Source organism: Heteronotia binoei, chromosome 15, assembly GCF_032191835.1.
Source record: "Heteronotia binoei isolate CCM8104 ecotype False Entrance Well chromosome 15, APGP_CSIRO_Hbin_v1, whole genome shotgun sequence".
In the NCBI taxonomy this organism is placed as follows: domain Eukaryota; kingdom Metazoa; phylum Chordata; class Lepidosauria; order Squamata; family Gekkonidae; genus Heteronotia; species Heteronotia binoei.
In genome coordinates this window covers 53,675,246-53,699,749 of record NC_083237.1, presented here as the reverse complement: position 1 = coordinate 53,699,749, position 24,504 = coordinate 53,675,246, and the positions used below count along the sequence as shown (strand labels likewise).

Genomic DNA, 24,504 nt, shown 5'->3' with positions numbered 1-24,504 from the left:
CAGTAGGAGGTAGGGGCACTGGTGCTGGTGGCAGGGGCACAGTTTCTTCTGCAGGCTCAGCTTCTTCTGCAGGGTCCCCAGCACCCATGACAGTGGGAAAGAAGGTTTCTCTTGCAAACAGTGTGGGAAGGAGAAAGAGCAGAGAGATGGGGGCAAGAGAGATGGGAGCTTCCCCCCTTCTCGCCTGTGTTACTGTCCTTCACCACCACAATCCTCCTGTCTCTTCCCCCCACTCCCAGTGCCTACAGGTGCCGCTGGGCACTCCCCCACCCAGCCTGCTGCTCTCAGCTTCCCGGGTTGCAGATGTGGGAAGCTGAGAATGGCTGGATGGTGTGCCAATGTGAGCTCTCCTCAGAGACTGGCTTCTTGCAGGGGAGACAGCCTTGGAGTGAGGCAGAGTAGCCCAGCTGTCCCTTTCCCTGGCCTGGGGGTGGGGGCAGGCCGCTCCACCCAGGACCGGTCTGAGCCTTTCTGGCACCCTAGGCAGGGCAGCACAGCTCCACCCCGGCGCCTGCTGCCTACTCGTGAGCAGCAGGCATGCGGCTACTTGTGAGTAGGCAGCAGGTGCGGAGCTACTTGTGAGTAGGTGGCAGGCGTGGGGCTACTTGTGAGTAGGCGGCAGGTGCGGGGCTACACGTGAGTAGCTCCGCCCCGGCGCCTGCTGCCTACTCGTGAGCAGCAGGCGTGCGGCTACTTGTGAGTAGGTGGCAGGCGCGGGGCTACTCACAAGTAGCCCCGCGCCTGCCGGCCCAAATGGAGGGTGAACGGGAGCTGGTGGTGGCGGCGGCAGGGCGAGCGGGGGTGGGAGGGCGAGCGGGAGCTGGTAGTGGGTTGTCCGGTCACTGCGCATCGTCACAGCAGGCACGTCAGAAAAGGAGGAGGGATGGAGGGCGTGAGCACCAGGACAGGGGTGGGAAAAATAGACCCGAATGGAAGAGTTCTGCTCAAACCACCAACAGCCGGATCAAAATGGAAACACCTGTAAAAAGAGGAGTTCAGAAAACCCACAGTAAGCTTTGCAGTAGCCGAATCAAGCCAGTGTTCCGGATCAACATGTGCTGAACTCTGCATTCTCCGAAATACTTTGTCAGCATCCTCCGGGGCAAGAGACTGTGCAGAATCAGCCCCTGTCTCTTCCAATGTTAAAAACTGCCCTCTGGGCATGCCATTTTGGCCAAATCTGAGGCACCATCTGCCATCTAGTGGTTCTTGGGCATTTAGAAAATTGTGGATATTTAAACTGTAGCATGTTTGGAAGAAGTTCCTTCCTCCCTCCCTCCCTTCCTCTCAAACATCTGATGGTGTGACTCTTATGTTAAGCAACTTTGGCCACCCCAGTCTTCTTAGACCAACCCTCTAATAACCACGGCACCCTGCAGCATTCAATCCTTGGCACCTCCAGGTGAAATAATTTCCAGGAGAAGAGCTGTGAGGTAGTTTAAGCGGAGAGGGAGTGGCTGGCCCAGCAGGCTTCCGTGTCAGAATGGGAATTTGGACTCCCATCTCCCAGCTCCTTGTCTGACATTCTGACCGGGACTCGCTCTTATTTCACTATTTTTTTTTAACCCCACCCTTCCAAGGAGCTGAGGGCGGGTGGCATGTATCATTCTCCCCTCCTCTGTTTACTCCTTGCAACAACTCCGGGGGTGGGGTGGGGTGGGGAGGCTGAGTGGCCTGAAGTTGTGCAGTTTGCTCAGGGCTGTAGCCAGGATTTTAAAAGTTGGGGGGCTTTTTAAAAAGTCAAGGGGCGCCCTTTCCCATCCCCTGCAGGGCTTGCCACTTCTCAGAAGCTTTGTAGGATAGGGGCAAAAGCTGGAGGCTCTGAATGTGACCAAATTGAGACAGCCAGCTCTAAAACTTTGGGAAGAAGAGGGGACTGCACCTTGCGTGCTAGTGGGGGGGGGGGTGTCCTTCCACTCCCTCTCTCCCACCCTGGCACTTTGCAGCCAGCAGCTCTATCCATCCCCCCTCCCCCACATGGCTTCCTCTTCCTCCCTCCTCTCTACCTGTTGCTTTTGCTGCCACAGTGAACTGTGCCCTGCTCAGCTCTCCTGGCTCTGGCTGCCACTGATGACGCTTCGTCGGCTCAGCCATGGCAAAAAGAAACTGAAAAAAGCAGACTGCATCCTGGAGGTCCTCTGGAAGTCGGGGGGCCTGCCTGGATGTCAGGGGGCAGTGCCCCCACAGGCCCCCCTGTGGCTACAGGCCTGAGTTTGCTTCATGGCTGAGCAGGGATTCGAACCTGGATTTCCCAGGCCCTAGGCCAGCCCTCTAATCACTACGTTACTGAACTGAACAAAATTAGCTGCCAGAGAATGCAGTGATGGCCACGGAACTGAACAGCTTTAAAAGGGGATTAGATAGATTCATAGAGGAGAAGTCGTATCAATGGCTACTACCATGGTGACTGAGGGGAACCTCCTCATTCAGAGGCACTAAAGCTCTGACTCCCAGAGCCAGGAGGCCACATCAGGGAAGGGCCTTAGCCTCCATGCCCTGTTGGCTACTGTGTGAGACAGAATGCTGGGCTAGATGGACCACTGGTCTGATCCAGCAGGGCTAGTTCTTATGTTCTTATCAGGCAAAGGCCTCAGCCTCTATGCCCCGGTATTGGCTCTCCAGAGGAACTGGATGGCCACAGTGAGAGACAAGATGCTGGACAAAACGGTCAGCTGATCTGATCCAGCACGGCTCTTCTTGCAGCTTTTTTTTCCTGGAAAAAGAGGTGCCAGAACTCTCAAGAGGTAAATGAAGGAGAAACACATGGATGCCTCTCACAAGCTTTTAAACATTTTTGGAGAATTTTGTTTCCACAAAGAGGACCTGGAATTCCATTCCGCTGTGTTCCCCCAGAAAAAAGCCATGGCTCTTTGTTCCTATCAGAAGACATCAGCCTCTCTGCCCTGCAGTTGGCCCTCCAGAAGGACTGGTTGACCACTGTATGAAACAGGATGCTGGACTATATGGTCCATTGGCTTGATCCAGCTAGTTGGTCCATTGGCTAGTTTGTATGTTATCAGGGGGAGGCCTCAGCCTCTCTGCCTTGTTGTTGGCCCTCCAGAGGAACTGGATGGTCACTGTGGGAGACGAGATGCTGCACTAGATGGACCATTGGTCTGATCCAGCAGGGCTCGTTCTTCTTATGTTCTGAGCGAGTTGTACATACTTGTAAAGTGTCCTATGTTGGGATGGATGCACGTCATTGAAAAATGAGAGACACAAAACCCTCTTCCACCATGTAAAAGGAATTTTATGTTTTTCAAGAGGTGGTTTGCAGAATTGGAGTTTGCCCGTTCCTCCCTCCCCCCTCCCCACACACACACTCTTGATTTTTAAAAACGGAGGCAAAGCAGCGTATGATTTTTTTGCCTAAAGGCAGCAATGCTCTCATGCCCATCTGTTTCGTTTGACCAATTTATCCTGTTATCAGTGCAGAATCAGGCCTTGAACAGTCAGCAAGCTAAGGAGGGGGCGGGGTGGAGTGTGCTTATCGCTTCTCTAAAAAGATCGCCTCTATGCAGCCTGTGAGCGAGAGGAAGAGTGATTATTTGGAAACATCTGCTCTCCAGATTTAATCCAGGTCAAAGGTGTAACCGGCTTGCTTGCCCTTCCAAAGCACTATGGGAACTGTAGTTTGGTCTCCTCCTAAGAATTAGAAGTCAAACTCCATATGTGAATGTGTAATTTTTATTCAGATCATTGGTCTAGCTAGCCCTGTCAACTGTGGCTGACAGTGGATCTCCAGAGGTTGGATCTTACCCATTTTTCTTCTTGATCCCGTCTGATTCTCCTACTGACTGTAGCTCCCATCCCATCCTATATTCCTTAGGATATTCTTTGTAGTGGTCAGGGCTTTTTATTGTAGCAGGAACTCCTTTGCCTATTAGGCCACACACCCCTGATATAGCCAGTCCTCCTGAAGCTTACAGGGCTTTTATTACAGGGCCTACTTTAAGCTCCAGGACAATTGGCTACATCAGGGTGTTTTTGTTCAGTCGCACAGTCGAGTCCAGCTCTTTGCGACCCCATGGACCAAGTCACGCCAGGCCTTCCTGTCCTCTACCATCCCCTGAAGTCTGCTCAAATTCGTGTTAGTTACATCAGTAATGCTGTCCAGCCATCTTATCTTTTGCCATCCTCTTCTTCTTTTGCTAAAAGAGCCCTGTGGTGCAGAGTGTTAAAGCTGCAGTACTGCAGTCCTAAGCTCTGCTCACGACCTGAGTTGGATCCCCGGCAGAAGCTGGGTTTTCAGGTAGCCGGCTCGAGGTTGACTCAGCCTTCCATCCTTCTGAGGTCAGTAAAATGAGTACCCAGCTTGCTGGGGGTAAAGTATAGATGACTGGGGAAGGCAATGGCAAACCACCCCGAAAAAGTCTGCCGTGAAAACGTGAAAGCAACGTCACCCCTGAGTCAGAAATGACCGGTGCTTGCACAGGGGACCTTTCCTTTCCTCTTCTTTTGCCTTCTGTCTTTCCCAGCAGCAGAATCTTCTCCAGTGAGTGCTCTACATCAGGGTGGGTGTGGCCTAATATGCAAAGGAGTTCCTGCTACAAAAAAACCCCTGGTAGTGGTAAAAAAGGGACTACTTCTTCCTCTTTCACCATTGGAAAATTTGACGGGATCCAACCCACATACTTCAGCTAGTGGCATTTGCTAGTTCTGCAACCTGTCTTCTGGTATGTGAAGATGCCAAACACTTACCTTGGGGCTTTTACACACAAAACCTACTGAGCTACAGCCTCTTCCTGCGACCTCCCAGTTCCTGGGCTTGCTGTGACCCCAGAGTGGGATGAACTGGGACAAATGCTAAGACCCTGCTGCTTGTCGGGAACCCAGTCTGGAAATCTTCTTGGTTGTGACTCACAGGGCTTTTTTTGTAGCGGGAACTCCTTTGCATATTAGGCTACAGGCCTCTGATGTAGCCAATCTTCCAAGAGCTTACAGTAGGCCCCGTACTAAGAGCCCTGTAAGCTCTTGGAGGATTGGCTACATCAGGGTGTGTGTGACCTTAAATGCAAAGGAGCTCCTGCTACAAAAAAAACCCCCAGTTGTGAGCGCGGATTAAGGATTTGGTGTAGTGATTAAGTGTGTGGACTCTTATCTGGGAGAACCAGGTTTGATTCCCCACTCCTCCACTTGCACCTGCTGGAATGGCCTTGGGTTAGCCATAGCTATCGCAGGAGTTGCCCTTGAAAGGGAAGCTGCTGGGAGAGCCCTCTTAGTCCCACCCACCTCACAGGGTGTGGGAGAGGAAGGTAAAGGAGATTGTGAGTCACTCTGAGATTCGGAGTGGAGGGCGGGATATAAATCCAATTTCTTCTCCTCCTCCTCTTCCTTCTCTTTCTCCTCCTCCTTCTCCTCCTCCCCCCTCCTCTTCCTCCTCCTCCTTCTCCTCCTCTTCCTCCTCCTTCTCCTTCTCATCCTCCTTCTCATCCTCTTCCTCCTTCTCATCCTCCACTGGGGCTGCCACAAGTCAGCTAAGACTGGAGGGCATTTCCCACCACTGACACTGATTTCTAAACTGTTGACTTTTACAGCCAGCAGAGGGTGCATTTCTCCTGCTGCTGAAATCCATCCCGTGCTCTCCGAAGCCTGAGTAAACAGATATATTAATAGGGGAAATTTTAAAAGGGCTCTCTGCCACATTCACTCCAAGGGGCTGCACAGTGTGGGTTGCAGACAGAAGCGCCATCTGCTGGGCCTCTGAAACCAAGTTGTGAATAAATTTGCTGCACTGCCTTTTAGGGGTTTAATTTTTTTGGTGGGGGGGGTGGAATTGAGTCGTGGACTGTGTCGGTTAGCTCACACCTGTAATCTCACCAATACATCTAACTCCCTTCCATCGTTGTCCCAAAGCTTCTGGGATTTTGTTTGTTTGTTTATTAATATCTGCATTTTTAACAAATGCATTTTCGGCCCCGGCTCTTGCCTGGTGGAACTCTCTACCAGGTGACATCTGCGCCTTGTGTGAGTTGAGGCCGTTCCGCAGGGCCTACAAAATAAGAGATGTCCCACCAGGCCTATGGTGTAGGAGAGCAGGGATTTCCACCCCCACTCCCCAATAAGAGGAATTCATAATTTATCTGCACCATCAGGATGTTCTTAAGATTTAATTCTGCAGGGGTTTCAGATTAAATACATATGCCCAGGCCTTTTTTTTGTATCAGAACTCATTTGCATATTAGGCTACACCCCTCTGATGCACCCAGTCCTCCAAGAGCTTACAGTAGGCCCTGTACTAAGAGCCTTGTAAGCTCCAGAGAATTGGCTATATCAGGGGTGTGTGGCCTAATATGCAAAAGAGTTCCTGCTACAAAAAAAGCCCTGTATATGCCTTTGAAACTGTTTTAAACCAGGGGTCCCCCGCTCCTGGGCTGTGGACCAATACCGGTCTGTGGCCTGTTAGCAACCGGGCCGTGAGTTGTATAATTATTTCATTATATATTACAGTGTAGTAATAATAATAAGACGATGACATTGGATTTATATTCTGCCCTCCACTCCATATCTCAGATTGACTCACAATCTCCTTTATCTTCCTCCCCCGCAAAAGACGCCCTGCGAGGTGGGTGGGGCTGAGAGAGCTCTTACAGCAGCTGCCCTTTCAAGGGCTCTGTGGGAGCTGTGGCTGACCCAAGGTCATCCCAGCAGCTGCAAGTGGAGGAGTGGGGAATCAAACCCGGACGCTGCAGATAAGAGTCGCACATTTAACCACCACACCAAAATAAAGTGCACAATTGTACCATCCCAAAACCTCCCCCCCACCCCCGGTCCATGGAAGAATTGTCTTCCACAAAACCGGTCCCTGGTGCCAAAAAGGTTGGGGACCACTGTTTAAATGACATTGTACACTGCCCTGAGCCCTCCAGGGGAGGGCGGTATAGAAATAAAATAAAATTGCAGCATGTCAGTGGATGGAAAAGATGCACGCTGCTTTCAATTAAAAGGCAAGACAGCCAATTTTAGTGCAGCCGGGGAGAACAAGACTGACAGCTGACGCCACATTGAACTTGCTGCAATCCACGTGCTGCATTTAGCAAAACTGAGATTGTGATGCAAAGAAAGGCCCCTGTTTTGGTTATGTGAGTGGCTTCACCCTGGAGATTCCCACTATATCTCTTTATTTCTATCCCGCCTTTCTCCCCAATGGGGACCCAAAGCCGCTTACATCATTCTCCTGTCCCCGTTTTATCCTCACAACAACCCCTGTGAGATTGGCTAGGCTAAGAGTGTGTGGGTGGCCCAAGGTCATCCAGCAAACTTCTGTGGCAGAGGGGGGATTCGAACCTGGATTTCCCAGATCCTATAAGAATATACTGGGCTTTTTTTGTAGCAGGAACTCCTTTGCATATTAGGCCACACACCCCTGATGTAGCCAATCCTCCAGGAACTTACAGGGCTCTTGGTACAGGGTCAATTGTAAGCTCCAGGAGGATTGGCTACATCAGGGGTGTGTGGCCTAATATGCAAAGGAGTTCCTGCTACAGAAAAAGCCCTGAGAATATAAGAGAAGCCATGTTGGATCAGGCCAATGGCCCTTCCAGTCTGACATTCATTGTCATGCAACAGTCAAAACCCAGGTGCCATCAGGAGGTCCACCAGCAGGGCCAGAACTCCCCAAACCCCTGCCACTGTTGCCCCCCCCCAGCATCAAGAGTACAGAGCATCACTGCCCCTGACAGAGTGTTCCATCTATACCTTGTAGCTAATAGCCACGCATGGACTCTGTTCCATAGGTTTATCCAATCCCCTCTTGAAGCTGTCTATACTTGTAGCCGCCACCACTTCCTGCAGCAGTGAATTCAATTCCTCTTTGGGTGAAGGACTTCCTTTTATTTATAACAGCAGTGGCCAAAATGTGGCTCTTTCACACATATTGTGTGGTTCTCGAAGCCCCTACCTCCCTGTCAGCTGACTTGCAGAATGCATTTAAAGTTGCTTTCTTTCCATCTCCCCCGTCCTTCCTTCCGGGTCTCAAAACACCTGACATTCATGTCTTGTGGCTCTCAAACATCTGACATTTATTCTATGTGGCTCTTGCACTAAGCAAGTTTAGCCACCCCTGATCTGTAAGAACATAAGGATGTCCTAGTCAGACACCTTTATCTGCTACACCATACTGGCTCTATATAGCCAAATCAGTCTCCTTTTCCTCCTAACTTAGTAGACCTTTCTCATTGCTCCTTCAGTGTTCAGGTTTCTAGAAACATTTTGACTTGAGGTTTTCCCAGTCTAGACATGTGGGGAGGAGCGTAACTTATTCAGTGTCCATTGCCAGAAGCACACTCTTCATTATTATGATTTAATCTGTGCTGAGAATGAGCCCTTGCATTGAAACCTGATTCCAAAGAAAGGCCCTGGCAACGGCATGAGCTCTGCCTTGCAGGGACTTGCATGTGCGTGTACCAGAACGTATGCACGGCTTTTTTTGAGCAGGAACGCACAGGAATGCAGTTCCGGCTGGCTTGGTGTCATGGGGTGTGGTCTGATATGCAAATGAGTTCCTGCTGGGCCTTTTCTTTTTAAAAAGCCCTGTATGAAACAACGGTGACATCGGGGTGTGTGGCCTGATATGCAAATGAGTTCTTGCTGGGCTTTTTCTACAAAAAAACCCCTGAACATTTGTATTGGGGAACAGCAGGAATGGGGGAAGGACTCCTCCTTTCTTGCCTTTAGACGGAAGAATCCTTAACTCTGACAGATTTGTGCACAAATGCAACATCCCCTCCTAGTGCTTGGATATAACTCATTTTTCTAGCTGCCGCTCACTCCCTTTCAAAGTCTTTGGACAGCTTTGAGGCTGCTGTCAGTGTTTGGAGCAAGGCATCTTTGCTCTCCTTGGACTCAGATTCCTCAAGTGCACCTTTCTTCCGACACATTTGCTTTACAGTGGCGAATGGAGGATGAGGCACTAAGCTTCTGAAGCCCAGATCTAGCAGGGGAGTTCTTATGTTCTTATCAGGGGAAGCCTCAGCCTCTGTGCACTGTTGTAGGCTGTCCAGGGGAACTGACTGACCCCTGTGTAAGACAGGATGCTGAAGTAGATAGATTGATCCAGCAGGGTTCTTATTTTCCTATCAGGAAAGCCTTGGCCTCTATGAGCTGTTGTAGGCCACTGTGTGAAACAGGATGCTGGACTAGATGGACCCTTCTTATGATCCAGCAGGGCTCTTCTTATGTTCTTTTCAGGGTGAAGCCTTATCAGGGCAAGGCCTTGGCCTCTATGCCCCGTTGTTGGCTGTCCAGACAAACTGGTTGGCCTCTGTATGAAACAGGATGCTGGACCAGATGGCCTATTGGTTTGATCCAGCAGGGCTCTCTTTATGTTCTTATCAGGGAAGGCCTTGGTCTCTATGCCCTGTTGTTGGCCATCCAGGAGAATTGATTGGCTGCCATGTGAAACAGGATGTGAAACAGGATGCTGGACTAGATGGACCATTGGTCTGATCAGGGGTGGAATTCTAGCAGGAGCTCTTTGCATATTAGGTCACACACCCCTGATGTAGCCAGTTCTCCAAGAGCTTACAAAAAAAGAGCCTTGTAAGCTCTTGGAGGATTGGCCACATCGGGGGTGGGGTGCGGTCTAATATGCAAAAGGGCTCCTTCTAGAATTCCAGTCTTGCGTCTGATCCAGCAAGGCTCTTCTTATGTCTTTTATAGGCCTAAAGGTTGAGACTCTTTTTTTCCACCCTGATTACCGGATCTTTGATTGTTGGACCTCCACGACTGCTTTCCTTTGACCTTTGCCATCCTTCCTCCATCCACAGGGCCAGGCCGACCTGCTCAAACACTCCAAGGCAGAGGCGCTGGACACCCTGTGGCAGATTCATAATGCCGCCCAGTCCTGTGGGATAGGGCGGAACGGAGCCGCCTCCCCAGACCTCTTCCGTAGCCGAGCCGTCCTCGACCCCATCCCGGAGACGGAAGGAGGAGGCAGCGATACGGGATCTTCTTGACTCGGAGCGAATTAAGGCCACTGGGAGGGAATTCACGGACACAGCGAGGGCTGTACAGAGACACTGAACCCAACGGGGGTGTTTTGGAGAAGAGATATACGAAGCACAACGTTGCCTCCAGCATGGGAGAACAGAGAACTGGTTGATTTCTCAAGCGTTGGTATGTGCCGCAGCTGGGGGCACCTTTGACGCCAGGCGCAAGGCAGCAGTTTCAGATTCTGAACACTTTTTATGGGTGAGCGATCTGGTCTTTGGGGCGGGTCCGCAAGAATTCTCCTGCACAAGCTCCGCTGGGTTAGATCTGACTTGTTTTTCTGCTGCTGAGGAAGCAAAGGGGGGCTTCCCTTTGACCACCCTGTAAGTCTGTGCTGGACCGGCGGACCTGCACGGACGGAACACCACGTAGAATGGAGGCTCTCAGAAAGAGGGGAGTTTGGCAGGGCTGAGCAAAAACACCTGGTTGAATCCGACCTGCGGTTAACAGCAGGAGCCTACCGGGTTTCTCTGCCGGTTCTGTTAATTCCCAGGGAGCTTTTTCAGAGCGGATTTCAGAGACCTTGAGGGGAGAGGCAGGGGGCGAGGGAAGCAAAGGAGCCTGAAAGAACAGCTGAGTGACAGAGATGCAAGCCTGACCAGGAAGCCTTTATAGGGGTCTGGCTGTGCTAGGGTTGCTAAGTCCAATTCAAGAAATATCTGGGGACTTTGGGGGTGGAGCTAGGAGACTTTGGGGTGGAGCCAGGAGACTGGGGGTGGAGCTAGGAGACTTTGGGGTGGAGCCAGGAGACTGGGGGAGGAGCTAGGAGACTTTGGGGTGGAGCCAGGAGACTGGGGGTGGAGCTAGGAGACTTAGGGGTGGAGCCAGGAGACTGGGGGAGGAGCCAGGAAACTTTGGGGTGGAGCCAGGAGACTGGGGGTGGAGCTAGGAGACTTTGGGGTGGAGCCAGGAGCAAGATTTTGACAAGCATCATTGGACTCCAAAGGGAGTTCTGACCATCACATCGAAAGGGACTGCATGCCTTTTAAATGCTTTCCCTCCGTTGGAAATAATGAAGGATGGGGCACCTTCTGTTGGGGCTCATAGAATTGGACGTCCCGGTCCAATCTTTTTGAATCTTGGAGGGCGTTTTGAGGAGAGGCACCAGATGCTATGCCGCAAATTTGGTGCCTCGACCTCAAAAAGCAGCCCCCCTCCCAGAGCCCCAGATACCTGCAGATCAATTCTCCATTATTTTCTATGGGAATAAGTCTCCATAAGGAATAACGGAGTGCCCAGCAGACATTTCCCTCCCCTCCGCTTTCTGATGACCCCGAAGTGGGGGGAGGGCCTCCAAACTTGGAGATCCCCTGCCCCCACCTGGGGATTGGCAACCCTAGACCATGCAGTCCTAAGCACAGTTACCACCTCTCCTAAGGCCGTTGAAGTCAGCAGACATAGAAGGGAGTAACTCCATTTAGGACCGCATAGCAAGAGCATCCTGCGTTCTGGTCTGTTAATGTGAGGAGAGGGCCATCCTTGCTTGATCTCCCTGCTGTCTCCTGCTTTCATCCAGAATGGGCTGTTGGCTCAGGGGCTTCCTGTATCTTGTTCAAGTCCCAAAGCAAAGGTGAACCATGAGAGCTCAGCACACAGGACTGATAGGAGCAGGGGTGGAATTCTAGCAGGAGCTCCTTTGCATATCAGGCCACACCCCCCCCCGATGTAGCCAATCCTCCAAGAGCTTACGAGGCTCTTTTTTGTAAGCTCTTGGAGGATTGGCTACATCAGGGGTGTGTGGCCTAATATGCAAAAGAGCTCCTGCTAGAATTCCACCCCTGGATAGGCAAGTCACTTCCTTCCTGGCAAGAGGAATCTGCTCTTTGCATTTTCTTAGGCTGACCCTAATTAACAGCCTTTCCTCCTCCCCCCTCTGAATCCGGAAACCTTGTTCACTAGCAGGGTGGAGGTGGAAGCCAGAGGTGGGACATGCAAGGTTCCAGAATCCTTGGAATGAATCCTAGCAAGGACAGACAATCCACTGATCTGTGGACCTCCTCGGAGCACAAGGACTGGAGAGAAGGGAGGCCTACAGAAAAGGGTTCTCAATAGTTCTTTTCCCCACCCCTCACCTATTAAGCTGCTAGTCAGAGCCCAAAACAATTTAGATTTAGGTGAGGAAGTTACATTGGTCTGAAGCAGCAGAACAAAGTTTGCATCCAGCGGCACCTTTAGGAGCAACGACATTTAATTCTGAGTATAAGCTTTCGTGTGTATGCACCGTTCTTCAATGTATATGAAGAAGTATGCCTGCACACAAAAGCTTCTACGCAGAATAAAACTTCGTTGGTCTTTGCTGGCCAGTTTGGTGTAGTGGTTAAGTGTGCGGACTCTTATCTGGGAGAACCGGGTTTGATCCCCTCCTCCTCCACTTACAGCTGCTGGCATGGCCTTGGGTCAGCCATAGCTCTCATAGACCTTCTTCCCCTGTAGTGGTTAAGTGTGCAGACTCTTATCTGGGAGAACCGGGTTTGATCCCCTCCTCCTCCACTTACAGTTGCTGGAAGGGCCTTGGGTCAGCCATAGCTCTCACAGGAGTTGTCCTTGAAAGGGTAGCTTCCAGGAGGGAGAGCTCTCTCAGTCGCACCCACCTCACAGGGTGTGTGTTGTGGGGGAAGAAGACAAAGGAGATTGTAAGCCGCTCTAATTCAGAGAGAAGGGCAGGGTATAAATCTGCAGTTTTCTTCTTCTAAAGATGCCGCTGGACTTGAACTTTGTCCTAAAAAGGATTTGTTAGGTAGGATTTGGAGGGTATCAGATGTCATTGCTTGTTAAAGAAAAAAACTCAAGATTTTTAATTTGACTAACTGGAATTTTTCACTGTGTTCTTAATTATTGTTAAATTTAGGGGTTGTGGGTGGATGCTGCTGTTTTGGTTTTTAAAAGAAGAAAAACAGGCTGTAAAATGCAGACTCTGGTAAGTTAATGTCATTACTGGGGGGGTCCCCACCCCACGCACCCCAAACCAAAGGCTGACCCTCAAAATCAAATGTGAAGGTCTTGCTATTTGACATATTGGATGCAAATGTTGCCAAGCTGTGGATTTCGGCAAACTTTCATTTTAGTGCTATACACCCATCTCCCTTTTCCCTTTCCTATGGTTAGGGCAGTCGTGGTGGGATGCAGGGAGGCGAGGTTGTGATACTACGACCAGTTTCTGTCCCCCCACTTATCAGACTCAAAACGACTTGTTCTGGAATTGAGAAAGGCTGGATTCTGTTGACAATAAAGCCTGAGATTCTCTTTCATTTTGTTGTCTCCTTGAATTATGCTCCTTCCCTCTCTCTCACCCAGACATCAGAATCCGCTGTCCGCTCTACGCAGCTAACCACTGAGTATTGTTGTGGATTCTTTTCTTTTTTTTAACAATAAGGATATTTTAGTGATAGCCAGTCATTCACAACAAAACACTAATTCCAAATATACATTCCCAATATATGGATACACAGATTCCAAGAATGAATTCCAAATATATATATATATATATGGACAATGGTGGGTCAATCCAAAGTGCGTTGTTTAAAAACTTCGTCAGGTCCAAGATGAATGAATAAATATATAGTCCTGTCGATTTAAGGAAAAAATTCCCACTCATTGTCATGGATTCTGATCACACGCACTAGGTAATGTACTTTTCATCCACTTTTAGTGCACTTGCCGACTGGATTTTGCCATTTCACACAGCAAAGTCCAGTTGGAAAGTGCATTGAAAGTGGATTTAAAATGCATTATTTAGTTTATTTATTTTATGATTTGTATCCCGCCCTTCCCACAAAAATGGCTCAGGGCGGCTCACAACAGATAATAAAACAAAATTTGAATTAACATTTACATATATAAGCAGTTAAAATAGTCAAAACATTTAGAAGAAGAAGGTGATATTGGATTTCTATCCCGCCCTCCACTCCGAAGAGTCTCAGAGCGGCTCACAATCTCCTTTCCCTTCCTCCCCCACAACAGACACCCTGTGAGGTAGATGAAGATATTGGATTTATATCCCGCCCTCCACTCCGAAGAGTCTCAGAGCGGCTCACAATCTCCTTTATCTCCCTCCCCCACAACAGACACCCTGTGAGGTGGGTGGGGCTGGAGAGGGCTCTCACAGCAGCTGCCCTTTCAAGGACAACTCCTGCCAGAGCTATGGCTGACCCACGGCCATTCCAGCAGCTGCAAGTGGAGGAGTGGGGAATCAAACCCGGTTCTCCCAGATAAGAGTCCGCACACTTAACCACCTTAAAACCTTAAAACATCAAATCTTATAACAGTATAAATAGCAAGAGTCTAGTAAGCTACATTTGTTTCCCATCTCAGTTAGGTGTAAGCTAGCCAGAAGAGGGTTGTCTTACAGGCCCTGCGGAACTGGATAAGGTCCCGCAGGGCCCTCACCTCCCCCGGCAGCTGATTCCACCATGTAGGGGCCATAACAGAAAAGGCCCTGTCTCTAGTCGATTTAAGGCGGGCTTCTTTTGGCCCAGGGATAGCGAGAAGGTTTTGAGTTCCCGACCTCAGTACTCTCTGGGGAACATGTGGGGAGAGACGGTCCTTCAGGTAGGCAGGTCCCAGGCCATATAGGGCTTTAAAGGTGTGTGTGATCACAGCCTATTCTGTCAATGGATCTTTGCTTAGTGTGCGGAAACCAGTTAAGTGTTCAGTGAATCTGAGGTCACACGCTGGACTCAAACAAATGCAAACTAGGCTCATGCACCCTCAGCTTGCCTAAGAGCCAGTTTGGTGTAGTGGTTAAGTGTCTGGACTCTTATCTGGGAGAACCGGGTTTGATTCCCCACTCCTCCACTTGCACCTGCTGGAATGGCCTTGGGTCAGCCATAGCTCTGGCAGAGGTTGTCCTTGAAAGGGCAGCTGCTGTGAGAGCCCTCTCCAGCCCCACCCACCTCACAGGGTGTTTGTTGTGGGGGAGGAAGGTAAAGGAGATTGTGAGCCGCTCTGAGACTCTTCGGAGTGGAGGGCGGGATATAAATCCAATATCTTCTTCTTCTAAGAGCCCAGCAAAGAAGGGAGAATTGAACCCATCAACTTCCATTTGGTTTTGCAATTCCAAAATAAGCTCCCTGCTTTGTCACTTGCATTTTTAAAGAGAAAAGATGTGTATTTTAAAAGCAACCCCCCCCCCAGACCTTTTAAATGCTAAAAAAATAAATCAGGGAGCCCAGTGCTGAGCAACAAAACTGAAAGGATGTTGAAGAGTTAAACTCCCTTTCACTTTCCTGTATGGCCCCAAGGCAAATGGGGAATGTTTGTGGTATGAATGTTGGTATGTTTGTGGAAGAGCACCTCATTTCGTTGCTCTCATTTTCTTTTTTTGAGAACAATGACAATAAATCTATCTATCTATCTATCTATCTATCTATCTATCTATCTATCTATCTATCTATCTATCTATCTATCATCTATCTATCTATCTATCTATCTATCTATCTATCTATCTATCACCTATCTATCTATCTATCTATCTATCTATCTATCTATCTATCTATCACCTATCTATCTATCTATCTATCTATCTATCTATCTATCTATCTATCTATCTATCTATCTATCTATCTATCACCTATATCATCTATCTATCTATCATCTATTATCTATCTATCTATCTATCATCTATCTATCTATCATCTATAATCTATCTATCATTATCTATCTATCTATCTAGCATCTATCTATCTATCTATCTATCTATCTATCTATCTATCTATCACCTATCTATCTATCTATCTATCTATCTATCTATCTATCTATCTATCTATCTATCTATCTATCATCTATCTATCTATCATCTATTATCTATCTATCTATCATCTATCTATCTATCTATCATCTATAATCTATCTATCATTATCTATCTATCTATCTATCATCTATCTATCTATCTATCTATCTATCTATCTATCTATCTATCTATCTATCTATCTATCTATCTATCTATCATCTATCTATCTATCTATCACCTATCTATCTATCTATCTATCTATCTATCTATCTATCTATCTATCTATCTATCTATCTATCTATCTATCTATCTATCTATCTATCTATCAAATGAAGGTTGCATGGGATTGCCATTTGCATTTTATGTGATGGAACTTCCTGACCCTCAGTCCAAGTAGGACAATAGGTCGGTTGAATACACATTGTTCATGTCCAGCATGAGCTTGAGTGTGTGCTACCCCATAATCCTTTGCAATGACTTGCTGAGGATCCATAGCAAGTGTGCAAAAAATTTTTGATGCGTCATCTAAAGAACTTTTGCACATCTGCTAAGCATTTGTACCAAAGTCATACACGCTGAATAACGACATTCAATCAACCTTCAGTGCACTTTGCAACTGGATTTTACCGTGTGAAATGGCAAGATCCACTTGAAAACCGTCGCTGAAGTGGATTGGAACTGCATTAAATTAGCATGTGTGAAAACGCTCATTGTGTCAAATTAGACGCTGCATGTTTCTGGGACCAGAACTTTAGGGTTCCCTTATGTCTGTCCTTGGGGAGGGGTCCAGTGCCTCCCACCACTCAAGTCACAGTCTCCATACAATCCGGAGTCCTGCTCAGAGCAAGCCAGTTCAATCTGAATACAGTTTTTATAGCAAGAGGAAAAGGAAAGGTCCCCTGTGCAAGCACCAGTTGTTTCCGACTCGGGGGTGACGTCGCTTTCACAACGTTTTCACGGCAGACCTTTTTGCGGGGTGGTTTGCCATTGCCTTCCCCAGTCATCTACACTCCCCCCCCCCCAGCAAGCTGGGGACTCATTTTACTGACCTCGGATGGATGGAAGGCTGAGTCAACTTCGAGCCGGCTACCTGAAAACCCAGCTTCCACCGGGGATCGAACTCACGTCGTGAGTAAAGCTTAGGACTGCAGCACTGCAGCTTTAACACTCTGCGCCACGGGGCTCTTTATAGCAATGGTCTTATACAAAATCCAACCCATTTATTGGCCAATATGCGATCCGAAATTTGCCATCAACAGTGATGGTTTCAGACGGAGAGGTGTTTCAAACTTCCATGAAGAAGATGGAAGAGTGAAGTTTGTTTTTGTTTGTCTCGGAGTTGGATTGGTAAAAATCAAATCCGAAAAGCCTTTTAAAAAAGAAATTGGGATTTTGCTGCTTTTCGAATGTGGATGAAACTTTGTTTCACTTTTGTTTACTTATATATTTCACAAACTTTGAAGCTGCCCCTCCAGGGAACTTGCCTGAGGTGGTTTCCAAAATAAAATGTGATAAAAAACAAAAGCAATGAATTAAAAACAAGCATTACAAGCTCAGCCATGGCATAAAAACACAGGCCATTGAGCAGCTTAAAATAGCAACTTTAAAAATAACAGACGAAAAGCACACTAAAATGATGTTGAAAGAAACACTTACTTAAAAGCCTGGGTGAGCAGAAACGTTTTGACCTGGAGCCTCGATGAGACCGGCAGACACACCAGACGAACCTCAGCAGGGAAGGATGTTCCACAAGTCAGGGGCCACTACCAAAAAAGTCTATCTCCAGTTGCCACCTACCTCCTCTCTCAAGCCAAGGGCAGAGACAGCAGGGCTCGGGTGGTAGATCTTTGTTTCTGCACAACCTCTTGCACACCAGTTTGGTGTAGTGGTTAAGTGTGCGGACTAATCTGGGAGAACTGGATTTGATTCCCTCCTCCTCCACTTACAGCTGCTGGAATGGCCTTGGGTCAGGCCAGAGCTCTCACAGGAGTTGTCCTTGAAAGGGCAGCTGCTGTGAGAGCCCTCTCAGCCCCACTCACCTCACAGGATGTCTGTTGCGGGGGGAGAAGATATAGGAGATTGTAAGCAGCTCTGAGTCTCAGGTTCACAGAGAAGGGCGGGGTATAAATCTGCAGTCTTCTTCTGCAGTCTTCTTCACAGACCTAGCTGTTGCCCAGAAAAGAACATTTTGTTTCACATTTTTATGTCCTTCATTTCATGGTGTTTTGCCCCCTAATTTGGGAATCCTCTCTTTGGGAAGCAGAGAAGCAGAATCAGGACCTGGGGGTGGCATGGTGACCGCCCCGCAAAGCATCCATCCACACATTCTATGGGTGCCATGTGCCGCCAAGGAAGTATGCCAACCCCATGTGCCAGGATAGAGCAACAGAAAGGCCACCTCTCGCTTCTTCAGCGCTTTTGAGGTAATTAGCGTAATGGGTCCCCGAAAACAAGTGCGGCCCCTCTCATTATCCCAGCCGAGTCTTCGGCCGCTTTTGTGGCTCAGGGACCGTCTGCCGAGTTCCTCAGACAGATTAATTAGCAGTGGGGGGAAATCAACAAAGCCAGGTAGACGTCTTGGCCTGTTTCTAAGGAACGGCATACAAAAGGATCCTTCCTCTCTTTTCTGTTCCAGCCTACAGGGTTTGGCCGGGGTGGGGGGGGAAGGAAATGTATTATTTGTGGCACTGCAATTGAGAAGGATGTGAATGAGAACGAGGGAGGTGTCCGATGCCCCTCAGAGCCCCTATAAATCCTCCGCCTAAGGGAGCAGTTGCAGAGAACTTCCATCCCTGGAAGGTTATGACACGAGGCCACTGGGGGACCTGAAGATTCCCGCAAGATATGGAGACCCACAATACTAAGGTAATGGTTATGTTAGGTTGGAGCTGCCAAACTGAGTAGAGGGGTGTACGAGATGGGAAACCTCCGGACAGAAGCTGCAGACGGGCACATGTATGCCAGCCGGAGCAGGAGAAGCAGAAACGCAAAGCAAGTTTTTTAAAAAAGCAATCTGTTAGAGTTGAACTAGATGTTACGGTGCCACAGTTCCAAAAGGTAGTTTGGCCCTTAGATGACTCCGTACAGAAGCTTGGTATCTTTTAGAGTACTGCAGAACCATCAGAAGAATGCTGTCCAGCACAGAAGCTTGCATCAACCTAAAGTTGGTGCAATACAAGATAATCTCTTGCCTGTTTGGGACTTCAAGGGTTTTTTTTGTAGCAGGAACTGCTTTGCATATTAGACCACACACCCTGATGCAGCCAATCCTCCAAGAACTTACACTAAAGGTAAAGGTAGTCCCCTGTGCAAGAACCAGTCGTTTTCGACTCTGGGGTGACGTTGCTTTCACGTTTTCACGGCAGACTTTTGACGGGGTGGTTGGCCATTGCCTTCCCCAGTCATTTACACTCCCCCCCCCAGCAAGCTGGGTACTCATTTTCCGACCTCGGAAGGATGGAAGGCTGAGGTAAGGTAAGGTAAGGTAAGGTAAGGTAAGGTAAATTTATTTTTGTATCCTGCCCTCCCCCGCCGAAGGCAGGCTCGGGGCGGCTCACAGACATGGGACAACCATGATTTCAATAAAATACAATCGAGACAAAAGACAAATTAAAATACAATTAAATTACCGTTATAGATTAGGTTAAAATAGATAAAACAGCTGTTATAAGTTAATAGTTAAGGTGCTACAGTTCACAATCATGTATAAGATGGCTAGATGGCTAAAAGTCAATTTAGCTGGGTTCTATCTTGAAAGCAAGCTGAAAGAGGATGGTTTTGCAAGCCCTGCGGAACTGATTCAAGTCAACCTGGAGCCGGCTACCTGAACCAGCTTTCACTGGGATCGAACTCAGGTTGTGAGCCAAGGGCTCCGACTGCAGTACTGCAGCTTTACCACTCTGCGCCACGGGGCTTTTGTAATAAGAGCCCTGTAAACTCTTGGAGGGTTGGCTATGTTCCTCCTACAAAAAAAAAAAGCCCTGGGGATTTCCATGATTTTCTGCCACTATGTGACAGAGCACAGGAGCATTGCTGTGCCTACTCCAAAGGCTTTGATGGAAGGGAAAGGTGCAGGTCTAAGAAACGGGCAGAGACAATATAGTAGGGAAGGGGAGCCAAGGAGCAGGTGAGATAGGGCGGGGTGGTTGAGAAAGCTACTGTAAGGAAAGCTTACCTAGGAGATGTTCAGGAGGTCCCTGGTTCAATTTCTGGTATCTCCATAAAGGACCAGGCAGCAGCTAATGTGAAAGACCTCTGCCTGAGACCCTGGAGAACTCCTGTCAGTCTGATGATATAGACTTTGGTGGACCAAGGGTCTGATTCAGCATAAGACAGGTTTGTGGGTTCTTTGGAAAGACTTGTTGAATGGAAGGAGTTATTCCCAACAGGAAAGAAATCCTGGAGGACGATATCGGAAACAGGTAACCAAATGAGCCGAAAAAGGTGGGGAGGGAGATTTTCAAAACGGGGAATGGAAAGGGAAGGGAGAAGAGAAAAGGAGAATTTTTACTTGGGTTCTCTAAAAGAATTTTCGACGGGTGCTTTCTAAGCTGTGGAGTTTTGTGAGCAAAAATTCTACTTTGTGAGTTACTGGCGTTAAAGTTGAGAGCTATTGCATAAATTAGTGTGCTCTGGGGCCATCCTTCCTGAGCAGGCCAAGCTAAGACAAAAATGTGTGTCAGCCAGAGGCTAAAAAACCATGAGCCAGCTCACATGAACTCAGTTTAGAGGGAACACTTGGGTCCTATCTGGCCTAACATTCTTCCCCCACCCCCAAACACCAGCCAGTTTTCTCTCACAAAATCAAAAAGGGGTTTGAAATCAAAAGCTTTTCCCTCAATTGTCCATAGCACCTGGAACCATGAGCTCTAGTGACTTTAAGTTCAGAATTCCTGTTTGCTATAAAGGTGAATAGCCACAGATACCATGGCGGTTGACTGATCCTTTTTAAAAAGTATCCGGCGCACCTCATTGTGGTGAATTCGGTGACATATAGAGTGAAGCATGACTTATGTACGGCCACCAATTGGTTTTAATAAGCGACGTGGCATTTCAGTGTTGTGTGAGAGAAAATTTTCTCATACTTAAGATACTCACCGCAGCTGGTTTATGCTGAATTTTAAAAACCTTGAACTTCCAGCCCATTGATTGCTCTTTTCTGTCTTTTCCCTTGTGCTTCGGTCTCCTTTTGGATTTAGAAGTCTGCACACAGAATTCTAAACAGAGCCACTGGAGGGCCGTAGATAATGCCATTAGGATGCATGCGTCTTCGTTTTCAGCTCCGTTCCTAATAAGAATTCTGCCTTCTCCACAACCAATGATAATATATTAATCTGACATTTTCAGTGAACATTGCCTTATGATCCCAAGACTTCTCTGTCGTACAGCCAGAGCCAGCTCTGATCTCATCAGCATTTATATAGTTTGGATTTCTTTTTTGCCCCCCAATGCACATCATTATACCCTTCCTTACACTGAAACTCCATTTTGCCGCTCATTTATTTTTTTTTTTGGAGAGATGCTTCTGAAACCCTGCTTGGGGATTCATCAACTTGAATGATTACGTCGGCTACATCGCATTTTGCTCCTGACATTTTTCTCGATAAGATAAACAGAATTCATCACTGTGCAAGGATCCTTATGAAAACTTTTCATTTCTGTCCATCTGCCCTCTTATCTCAGAACTGCTTTGATTTAAGAACTTTTTTAACCCTTTATTTTTTTTTCTAATGTAAGATTTCGATTTTTTCACATTAAAAAACACATTTGATTAACTTTAATCACGGCTGGCAGAAGGTAGACTGCACCCGACTGGTCTGTTTCTGTTGGATTACTTATGAATTATTAGTTATTAGCCAGTTTGGTGTAGTGGTTAAGTGTGCAGACTCTTATCTGGGAGAACCAGTTTAGATTCCCCACTACTCCACTTGCAGCTGCTGGAATGGCCTTGGGTGAACTATAGCTCTCACAGAGTTGTCCTTGAAAGGGAAGCTTCTGGGAGAGCTCTCTCAGCCCCACCCACCTCACAGGGTGTTTGTTGTGGGGGAAGAAGATAAAGGAGATTGTAAGCCGCTCTGAGACTGAAAGAGAGAAGGACAGGGTATAAATCTATGGTCATCGTCTTCTTCTATTACTACTACTTCTCTTGCAAAGAATCCATGGGTAGGTAGATATTAGTTTAAGCCAATAAAACAGGATGTTTCTAAACAAGCGTGTGCACGCAAGATCTGTTAACTTAATGACACTTTCTGTCACCACTGTTGCATATCTTTAATTCTTTAACTCAAGAGATTTTGGTTTTGTGTGCTCTACTACAAAGCCAGTTTGGAGTGTGTGTGTGTGTGTATTTATTTATTTATTTAAACTTATATCCTGCCCTCCCCACTGAGGCATGCTCAGGGTGGCTGGTTAAGATTGGTGGACTTTAATCTGGAGAACCGGGTTTGATTCCTCCCCACGCCTCTACATAAAGCCAGCTGGTCAACCTTGGGACAATCACAGTTCTCAAAGATCTCTCAGCTCCACCTCCCTCACAGGGTGTCTGTTGTGGGGAGGGGGAGGGAAGGAGACTGTAAGACAGCCTGAGACTCCAAGTGAAGGGTGGGGAATAAATCCAGCCTGTAATAGCGAAAGTCCCTAGTTCAGTCAGCAGGAAAATGACCATTGGGCTATGCTTTCCTTGAAGACAGAGTGGGGCAATACACTCCCCGTTCTTCCTCTGGTAGAAACACACAAAGGGTGTGATCACACTGGAGGTTAGGCATAGCATTATTCCGGCTCTGAAAAAGCCAGTTCTCTTTTATTCGTACCCAGGCATTCACGCAGCTCCATCCCTGCTGTCGGGAGAGGCGCTGGCCACATATCCACGAGAGGAGCCTTCAGACTGCTCACCCACATGCCAGGCTGGCACCCACATGCCAGGCTGGTGTGGGGTGGATGCAGCGCATTCCTGGCCATTCAGACAGCCAGGCAATGTGCCCTACATACGATTTAGAGCTTTGCTACCTGGAAGTTCACTACCTGGTAGCTATTTAACCCAGTCCCAGCCCATCCTGAGAAGAGGTAGGTATGGGCAGGACTTGGGAGGCAGATACACTCATGTGGAGCGGCACGTGGGAGTAGACAAATTAGGCACCAGCTCCCAGCAGGGGCGGGGTGAGGGCGCCCCCTCCCCGCTCACATCATCCCCAAACTTCAGACTCGCTTCTCATCTGCAGCACCCTCTGAATTAGGCAAGCGCTGCGGAGGGGAAGTGCAGAGGTTTTTTTCTTGGCTTTAAGGGGTCGGAGGAGCTCCCCCGACCCCTTAAAGTCAAGAAAAAATGGGTCTTCCTGTATGCAGTGCCCACTGAATTTGGCAGGCACTGTTGAGGGGATGTGCTGAGCGTCCAGCTTGATGATGTCACCTCTGTCATCATCTACGGGGGGGGCACATTAGCCCCACACGCCGGGTCTGCGCTTGTGTGATCAAGCACATTAAATCCAGATGGGGGGGGGGGTGGCGTGGCTAGGTCAGGCCAAATCTCTTGTATGATTGCACCCAACGATTCTTCCAGCCATCAGCGGCTAACTTTGCTCCGTCTCCTGCTAGCTCCACAGAGGCGCCTCACTGCTCCTGATCTTCTTGCTGTGCCCCTTCACCGCAGCCAAGCAAGCCGTGCCAGACTGTTGCCGCCAGAAGAGCTGCTCCTGCCGCATCCTCGAGCTCCTGCAAGGGATGGGCAACCACGCGGCTGGCATTCTGACCCTCGGCAAGCGGAGCGACGCCAGGGCCACCAAGGCCTTCCAGAACCGGCTCTACCACCTCCTCCATGGCTCCAGCAACCAGGCCGCTGGGATTCTCACCATGGGCAAGCGGGCAGCTGAGCTGGCACCGGAGCACCAGGAAGGTACGCCCAGCAACCAGCTAGCACTGGCTTCCTATGCCGCAGGGCGAGATTTAGCTAAGGGCTGTCTGGTGCTGCTGGATAAGGACCTAGCATCTTGCCAGAAACTGAGCAATGCTGACGCAGTATACTGAGGTGTGCATATTTGCAAATGAGGAAAGTGGTTCCCGTAAGTCCTCTTATCAATTATCACCACTGCTGCTATTTAATACCATTCACATACCAGGTGCTGTTCCAGATATCTAAGCACTGCCCCCCGCAACCCTGTGTAAGATAGCACTTTCCAGATGTCTGTCACCTCTGCTGTTCTTTAGAAAATAAAGCAAACCATTCTGTTTCATAGCTGTTCTCTCTGTCTGAGTCTCTCAGGAAGAGCCTAACGCTACAGAATCAGGGCCACATTATGACTTTGGTGGGCCCCAAGCTCTTTTGCCTTTGTGGGTCCCACCCACCGTGATAATATCAATATTAAAAATTATTTTTGATGCAGCTTTAACTACGTCAATATTTTTTTGTGGGCCCTAAGCATTTTCGTGTTTTTTTCCCTGATGTGAGGGGTGAGAATTAAAACATTTTCTCTGACCCTAAAAGTTCATTTTGTTTTCTGGTTTTAAAAGAAATCAAAACATTTTATTTTAAAATAGGTTTTTATTTTTAAATAAAATTAGGGGCGCAGGAAGAGAAAGGAGCAGGGAAATGAGAATTTGAGGGGGGGAAAGCTATAACAAGGACGATCAATGACACAATGGATATAAAAAATTAAAACATTTCTGTGGGTTTCTAAAAGTATTGCAGACTTTAGGCACTGTGCCTACTGTGCCTGAAGGATTAGTCAGCCCTGTACACAACCCATCCATTTCAGCATTCAGTTTCTAAAGCTGATTGCCTGGGTGTCTGTGAA

General features: G+C 48.2%; 2 protein-coding genes across 2 annotated transcripts in view; both read left to right on the top strand.

Annotated features, from left to right (window-relative positions):
* LOC132583939 (inactive phospholipase C-like protein 2) overlaps positions 1-10,053 on the top strand; it is a 62,175-nt gene extending 52,122 nt beyond the window's left edge. Inside the window, exon 6 of the mRNA XM_060255689.1 lies at positions 9,768-10,053. Coding sequence (XP_060111672.1) covers positions 9,768-9,956 — 189 coding nt within the window. The 3' untranslated portion in view covers positions 9,957-10,053. The remainder of the gene's footprint in view (positions 1-9,767) is intronic.
* A 13,259-nt stretch (positions 10,054-23,312) lies between these two features.
* On the top strand, positions 23,313-23,737 carry HCRT (hypocretin neuropeptide precursor). The gene has a single exon (XM_060255238.1). The coding sequence runs from the start codon at positions 23,435-23,437 to the stop codon at positions 23,735-23,737; it is 303 nt and encodes a 100-aa protein (XP_060111221.1). The 5' UTR covers positions 23,313-23,434.
* The last annotated feature ends 767 nt before the right edge of the window (positions 23,738-24,504 follow it).

What these genes read in the sequence shown, in the direction of transcription:
- HCRT (XM_060255238.1), top strand. Translation starts at nt 23,435, where the DNA reads ATGGGCAACCACGCGGCTGGCATTCTGACCCTCGGCAAGCGGAGCGAC.